At 41.3% G+C, this 8,292-nt stretch overlaps 1 protein-coding gene across 2 annotated transcripts in view; it reads left to right on the top strand.

Moving 5' to 3' along the window:
- The first annotated feature begins 1,067 nt into the window (after window positions 1–1,067).
- Window positions 1,068–8,292, top strand: part of Ubn2 (ubinuclein 2) — a 78,336-nt gene continuing 71,111 nt past the window's right edge. For both annotated transcript variants that reach the window (XM_076832742.2, XM_076832739.2), the window contains exons 1-2: window positions 1,068–1,762; window positions 7,779–7,871. In XM_076832742.2, the coding sequence (XP_076688857.1) occupies window positions 1,295–1,762; window positions 7,779–7,871 (561 nt within the window). In that variant the 5' untranslated portion in view covers window positions 1,068–1,294. The remainder of the gene's footprint in view (window positions 1,763–7,778; window positions 7,872–8,292) is intronic.

The raw sequence follows: 8,292 nt of genomic DNA, 5'->3' as shown, positions 1-8,292 counted from the left end.
TAGCTTTTAAGAGCTAGGGGGGACCTTTGGAATCATAGGTTCCATCATCATCTTGGTTCAACATGAGAAAGTAAAAGAACAAAAACAAAAACCTACTCAGAATATCTGCCTTCACACTCAGGATCCTCAATAGTTAATCCAGTAGTACAATTTACGGAGGGCTTAGATTCCTTGGAGGATGTGGAGGGCGAGCCCTCAAATTTACTTTCTTCGGAATGAGTTTTAACGGCCAGCGATTCTCACGCCTTAAAATCTGAATTCCAATTAGTTTCTCCCAGTGGGTCAAGAAGGCGTGTCCAATCCCCTCTCTTCCCCGCCCTGAAACGGAGCATTCGGCTTAGTTTCAGAGGGTGCGTCGACTAAACCACACCAAACCCTCCTAAATTAGTTTGAATCCTATTTATTTCAACAATTTAGGCCTTATGAATGAATACAGAAATGAATATATTTGCTCGTTCAATTTTCAAACTGGAGAGCTTTACTGAGTTTTACACAGTGCCCCTCGCCGAGCGAGGCGAACGGGAACGAAGACAGAGGGGACACGCGTGGGAGTCAGCGCCGCGCTTCCGGCAGGGGTCTGGTGGCGCTGGCCACCTCGGTTCTTCCCGGTATAAGTCGGGCTGCCCCGGCACAGGGCGCGCAGGCACAGCGGGCGGGCGGAGCGTCCCCCTCCTCCCTCCTGAACTCCTGAATACTCAGCTGACAGCTCAACTCCCTCGCGGCGGGAACGGAAGGCCAATGTCTGGCGGGACCCGGCGCCATAGCGAGGTTGGTCCGGGGCACATCCCGACGCTCGCCTCGGAGTGTCCCTAGAGCATCTCGGTTTCCGGGTGCGAGTAGGAAGCTACTCGGGAAACCCCAGATCCCTCCCTCAGAGGAAAGTAGCCGATAGCGTCCTCGTTTCCAAGGAAACATGCCGGGTCATGACGTCACTTCCGCCGGCTTGTCTGGACTCCAGACTGTTGGAAGGAGAAGAGGAAAACTGAGCAACAGCCACGACGGTGGACGCGAGCGTCTCCTCTCTGCGCATGCGCCCGCTCAGCGGCCTGCTTCTATTTATGTGGGGGATCCAACATGGCGGCTGCGGCGACCCTGGCGATGGCGGTAGAGCCCATCAGAACATAGTAGCGGGGAAGAGGGCACGGTCCACGCTCACGGTGGCGTCGACGGAGACGGCTGAAGGTGGTGGAGGGAAGAAAAGCGACGGAGAACAAGAGGAAGAGCGGACAGGCACGCAGCGCGGCGTAGAAGCGAGCGCCGGCTCGAGCGAAAGCGAAGGGCCAGAACAGTGGGGATGGCGGAGCCGCGCAGAGTGGCGTTCATTAGCCTGTCACCGGTGAGGCGGCGCGAGGCCGAATACCCGGGGGCCGAGCTCGAGCCCGAGTACCCCCGCGAACCCTCCCGGCTGGAGCCGCAGCCGTACCGCGAGCCGGCCCGGGCGGAGCCACCGGCCCCGCGGGAGCCGGCCCCCCGCTCGGACGCGCAGCCCCCGCCGCGGGAGAAGCCGTTCCCCCTGCGCGAGGTCAGCCGCGCCGAGCCGCCCATGTCGCTGCAGCGCGAGCCCCCGCGGCCTGAGCCGCCGCCGCCGCCGCTCGCTCAGCTGCCCTTGCAGCCGCCCCCGCCGCGGGAGTCGGCTTCTCGCGCCGAGCAGCCGCCGCCTCCGCGGGAGACGGTGCGCCTGGAGCTGGTGCTCAAGGACCCCACCGACGAAAGCTGCGTGGAGTTCAGTTACCCGGAGCTGCTGCTGTGCGGAGAACAACGGGTACAGAGGATTCCTCCCTCCCGCCCCAGACCCAGGCAGCCTCAGGACCCGCCGCCTCCCCCGGCTGGTTTGCACCCCGGGACAGCCCCCGGCGCGTCCTGGTCACCCCAAGGGTGGGGTGGAGGGTCCCGGCCGAGCGGGTGGACCGGGCGGGAGCGCGGCGCAGCTCAGCTCCCCGGGGTGGCCGAGGCTCTCCTCGCGACACCGCACCGCGCCTGTTTTTCTCAGCACCTTTCGAAACCTCGGATTTTCCTCTTTTCCTTTCTGCTCCCTACACAAAATCTTGGGGCCCTGCGAGCCGTGTGGCTGGGTTCTTGTGGCGCTGCCGCTGTCTTTCCAATAGATAGGAAGAGAAAACCTTGGGGGACACGCCCCCCAGCCTGAAGCCGAGAGATTGTGTAACCCCTCGTTTCATCCTCATCTTCATCACTGGTGCAAGGCGCCTGTGCTGCCGAGCTAGGTTTGCGTGCGGGTGGTTTTTTCTTAATTGAAGGGGATATAAGAGTAATTAACATTTTCAGAGAATAGGGATTCCACTTTAGGAATGGAGAAATTGGTTAGTTTTCTGATTACTTATTTTTCCCCCTCTCGTATTGGCAAACGTTTTAGCATCTTTTTTAAATTTTTATTTTTGATGGAGTTTGTTCATACTGTCATTGAATGGGTGGGTGTCTCTCCTGCTTTATTGGGTGCCACTCATCATATTCTCATTTGAGAATCATTAATTTATAATTCTGAGTTGTAGGATATTATACTTGGCCATTGTAATTTGTGAAGTATGATGAAAAAAAATCGTGACTTTGAAATTTTAAAAACTTTGTTGAAAAGACATAGGTATACCTTTGATGGAACTGGTGAACAATGGGAATTGGAACAGCGGTTTGTTGGTAATTGAAATTTTTATTGTTGTGGGTTCATCTTTGCAAGTGAGTCAGAAAGGGAGATGATAGAATAACAGAGAGGGAGAAAGAGAGAGGAGAGAGAGAGAACATTGTCTTCTGTTTTTAGATATTATGGCCTTTTGCTTTAGCATGGGTCTCTAATGGACTCCAGAAGTCACTTGGTTTTGTTTTCCTCAACTATCTGTAGTTGAAATGAATGGCTCTTTAGTCAAAAAGTATCGTTAAACACTGTTGCCAGATTTTGTTTATATTGTAGCCAGGTAATCTTTTGATCATTAGTTACAAATAGTGTTGTGTGGTCAAATAATTATTAAATGATTTTAAGGAAAATTAATTTTGTTAAGGGTAGGGACTATTTTGGTCACTGTCACATAACATTTTGTCCTCCCTTAGTGCCCTCATCTTGATAAATGTGATGTCATTTTTTTCCCAAAGAAAATTGAAAGTGTATGGAGTATTTTTTGAGTAAATTGTATTAAACCTGCTAATCTAAGTAGGCTTGCAATTTTTGTAATTTTCATAAATTACAGATAAAAAGCATTATCTTTGGATAAAAATACATAATACCAGCTAATGTATAGTGAATTCTTACTATGTGATAGAGTTGCAAGCAGAATACATTGTTTTATCTGGTTTAGTGTAACAGAAATCATTAGGAAAGAATCGTTGTCCCTACTTTAAAAATGAGGCTAACACACAGAGTGATTATATTTAATTTTATTAGTATTTTTTCCATTGTAATAGGGATGCATAGTAAAGCAAAATGTCTGTTAACTAATATTGGTTAAAATTTAGAGCATGATGTCAAAATCAAGTTAAAGTCATAGTACAAATATAAAGACCTTTTTAATAACCTCCTTTATGCTGTAATATTCATGCCATGATAAATCAATATGTATTTATAATTTTCAAAAAGAAACAAGTTCAGGGAAGAAAGCTTATTTTGACACCCTAGCTTTTGTTAACATTTTGATATCACAATTATTAACAGTCATGTGGTGTTTAAGGATAGGACACTTGCAGTTCCCTCATTGTGCAAGCATCATGGATGTACTTAACAAACCTAAGTGGTATAGTCTACTACTTTGCCTCCTATACCATTGTGTGCCTGCTGTGTCCTTAAGACATTGTCCTGTAGAGTGTGACTATACCTTCATGTTCTAGGAGAAAGATGAATAATTTGATGTTTATGTTTACTGCATACATAATGTTCATTTGGGGTCAGTTGGTCCAATTTTATCATTGTACATTCAGCCATATACCTTTTATCATTCCACAAGTTTTTTTTTTTTTTTTTTTTTTGCTTCACTATAGATACAAAATACTTTTGCAACAAAAATTTACCAGATTTTCTTGTGATTTCTCCCAGTTAGTACATAAGAAATAGTAGAAAGCACATCATAGTTCCATGACAGGAAATCCTAAAGAGAGGCCATCAGAAAGCAAAATGAGTGGCTTAGCCTGGAAAGTAATGATTCCCAAATATTCCTCTCCTTTCCTGGGAATAGTCCACATATTTTGAGAGATGATATAATATTTTCAAAGTAGTTTTAATTTTGGGTTATTGTAATTGAACATAATGTTCTGTAAATATCAAAAGAAGAAAGGGAAGAAGGAGATCTTATAAAATTAGAAGGAAAAGGCTCTAAATTTTTTATACAGCCATCTATCACTGAATAAGATTGCAGCTCTAGATCCCAAAGTTGATACATGTGGAATTGGAAGGAAAAAGTGGTACTTGTGAATACCATCTATATGGGGGTGCATTTAAATCAGTCCCCTTCCATTATATATAAATGTAATGCACCCATAAAAAAAAGGAAAAAATGAATCAACCCTTTTATAAATGCTAAATGAAAAGTTAAACACAAGTCAACTGAAACTTTTTCTATAACCAGTTTTTATAAATGAGGAAAAGCACAATTAAATAGAATATGCTGGCAAAACAGAGAGAGCAAAGCCACCTCTCAAGTCATCTGGATGTAGTTGACTAAAGCTTTCCTTGATGCTTCTGTGCAGAATGTGCTGTGGCTGAGGTGGTTCAGGATGAGACCAAGGCAGTGTAGACATCTCTATCCTGATAGATTTGTTCACCATTTCTGCCTGAAGAATGATAGTGTGTTTTAGTTTTGGCAGTGATTGATGTATAAGGAAAAAAACTTGTAAATCAGAACACAAGAAAAAAAAACTTAAATTCTTAGTAAACAGAAAATTCATTTCCCAAAACACCAATTTGTGAACATGAATAATTGGATGTTTACTATAAAGAGAAAAATAAGTAAATAAGTATTAATGTAACTGTACTAAAGAATTCTCTGGGACTGGGATTGTGGCTCAGTGGTAGAGTGCTTGTCTAGCACTCATGAGGCACTGGATTCCATTTTCAATACCACATAAAAATAAATAAAGGTATTATGCCCATCTACAACTAAAAAACAAATATTAAAAAAGAATTCTCTGGCATTCTGTTGTTTGTTCCATTGCATATTTTGGATAAAGAAGTATGAAAGATCAGGAAATGATGTTAATAAGAGCAAAGGGCAGAATTTTGCACATGGATAGTTAAGGTAGCTGGTAATTTTTGGATTATTTTTTCACCTAAAAAAAAAATAAAAGAATCATACTTCAGTTTGATTGAAGGAGGAGAGGTATTTTTAACTATAAAAGAAAAATAAATCTGGGCTGGGGTTGTGGCTCAGTGGCAGAGCACTTGCCTAGCATGTGTGAGGCATTGGGTTTGATTCTCTGCACTGCCTATCAATAAATAAAATAAAGGTCCATTGACAACTAAAAAAATATTTTTTAAAAAAAGGAAAAATGAATCATTTTCTTAAATTTATTTTTATGGACCATCAGGAGTAAATAAAAATATTCTTTGAAACCTGTATAGAGTACATAAAATATTTTAGAATAACACAAAGATTTTTTTTGTGTGTGTGCTGGGGATTGAACCCAGGGCTTTGTATATGAGAGGCAAGCACTCTATCAACTGATCTATATCACTAGCCCCTAAAGATGATTCTTAATAAAAATAAAAATATAGCTCCCTGTGTGGATATCTACACATATGAAATGGATCAGACTGGTAGAAAGACGTACTATTTGGACTTCACAGTGACTTGAAGGGGCAGTTTAAAATAATAATAGCAGAACATGGTTATTGTTCTCTGACCCTTAATTTTAGCCTTAAGGCTACACCTGAACATGTCTAGTATTTCTTATTTCCTTACCAGTGTATTCTTGCTAGTTTATTTTCCTTTGGATAATGTTTATATTTTTCATTGATAACTCCAACGGGGATAAGGCATTCTACAAATTTATTACTTATTACAGTTATAAAAATTTATTTTAAAGTAAACTTTTTAAGCCTTAAGAAGTATCCTTTTATTCTAATGACCTAAGTGTGATGAATTGTTTTGTATTCATTCTGCCCATGTTTTCCTATCAGATGTTTTAGACTGATCATATCTCAGCCTTTATGTCTAGGATGAAGCGTCTCGGTTCCAAACTATGGAAATCTTTGCCTCTTCTGCATTTTTTTCCCCTGTCCTTCATGGTCACCCAAATCTAGACAGTATTCGAGTTGTAATATACTTTTTTTGGCGGGGGGGGGGGTACCAGGGATTGAACCCAGGGGCGCACAACCCCTGAGCCACATCCCCAGCCCTTTTTTTATTTTTTATTTTGAGACAGGGTCTTGGGGAAGTTGCTGAGGCCAGCTTTGAATTTGTGATCCTCCTGCCTCAGCCTCCCGAGTCACTGGGATTACAGGTGTGCGCCACTGTGCCTGGCCCATACTTTCATTTTTAAGTAATCAAAGATACCACTTAAGTAAAACATCTAGTCTTTCTTTTAAAAAATTTACTTTCAAATCATCTGAAATTAGATAAAAATAATATTTTTAAAAAGTAGCTCTGTATTTTGACTTTTTTATGTGTGTAAATTGAAAACCATATATAAAATTGTGTCTGCTGAAATAGTGAACTTGAGTAAAGGTTGTGATTTGTTTGTTTTGGCAACAGATGGTAAATATAGGATCCTAGCTGTTGGGTGCAAGCATGCGCTCTCTCTGCCTGTGTGTGTGTGCATGTATGTTGTGGGGTTTTTTTTTTTTTTTTTGGTACTGGGGATTGAACTCAGGGGCACATGACCACTGAGCCACATCCCCAGCCCTATTTTGTATTTTATTTAGAGACAGGGTCTCACTGAGTTGCTTAGCGCTTCATCGTTGCTGAGGCTGGCTTTGAACTCGCGATCCTCCTGCCTCAGCTTCCTGAGCCGCTGGGATTACAGGCGTGTGCCACCATGCCCGGCGCATGTGCGTTTTGAACTGCGTATTTTACAATAAAATTTCACTGTCCCCTGCTAAAAGAAAGCCATGGTAATGTAAACTTTTCGCAGTTATTTGTCTTTTCTACCTTTGTTTAAAAATAGTATATACTCCCTGAACATATATCCATTGACAAGAGAGAGAGAGGATATAGAAATTGTTGATTCTGGGTCTCATCAGAAAGCTGGGGAGGCTGAAGATACTGGAGTAATAACTCATAGATGATTAAATGTTTACTCTAATTAATTTCTAGACATTCTTTTAGAGACATTTCCTGACCAAAGCAGTTAAGCTTTATTAGGGAAGATGTCAAGCTGGAGTTATGTATGTTTTCATTTTTACCTAATGTTTTGGGGAATTTTCACCTTATTATTTTGGATGAGGTGATCGCATAACCATTTTTCAAGTAGAGTCAGTTTGGATTGTTACATTCTTGGACACCAAAAAGCTAGAAGTATATAAGTCTACCAAAACTGCAAATATTTTCTTGTTATGAATCAACAATTCTTTTTTAATTACTTTTAATCCTATTAATTTGCTTGTTTGCAATAGGAAAAGTGATTCTCATTATTGATTAAATTTCAGAATATATTCAACAGTGAATGATAATAATTAAAGTAATTATACGATGTATAATTATTGAATACACAGTAAATGTTATTAAATATAATTACATATTCAATTATATTGAGAGATAATTGAAGTAGTTAATGTATATCAATAATAATAATAGTTGAAGTGATACTAATACTTTCATTTCTTTTTCCTATTCACTTTGAATCAGAAGAAGATTGTTCATACAGAAGACCCATTTAATGATGAGCATCGGGAGAAGCAAGAGGTAGAAATGTTGGCTAAGAAGTTTGAAATGAAATATGTGAGTATAATAGTGTTTGGATAGGTGGTTTTATCCTATTGTTCTATTTTCTTTTCATGGCTGGTTGGGAGGGTTTATAAATATCCATTGCCTGCCTTATCTTGTTCTCACAAATTGAACCCAAATGAATGGTAAGAGTTTGATTACATTTGTGATGGTTGTAGTAGGAGACACCATTTGTTATAGTCCTTCTAGAGTCCAGAAAGCTGGCTTAACATATATTATCTCTAGTTTTTATAACAATACCACAAGATAAGTAATATTGTCCATATTTTACAGATGAAGAAATAGGCGCTGAGCCCAGTTGATCTGTGTTTCACAGTGACAAGAATAGGTAGCACATCCATACTATCTAGCTCTAACCTGTGCCTTTTTCATTATGGGGAAGCACTCTGCTTTAATTCCCTTGGTGTAGTAGTTT

This window comes from Callospermophilus lateralis, chromosome 1 (genome assembly GCF_048772815.1).
Source record: "Callospermophilus lateralis isolate mCalLat2 chromosome 1, mCalLat2.hap1, whole genome shotgun sequence".
NCBI classification, from domain to species: Eukaryota; Metazoa; Chordata; class Mammalia; order Rodentia; family Sciuridae; genus Callospermophilus; species Callospermophilus lateralis.
Note: the sequence above shows the minus strand (reverse complement) of the source record. Positions and strands in the feature narration are given on the sequence as shown.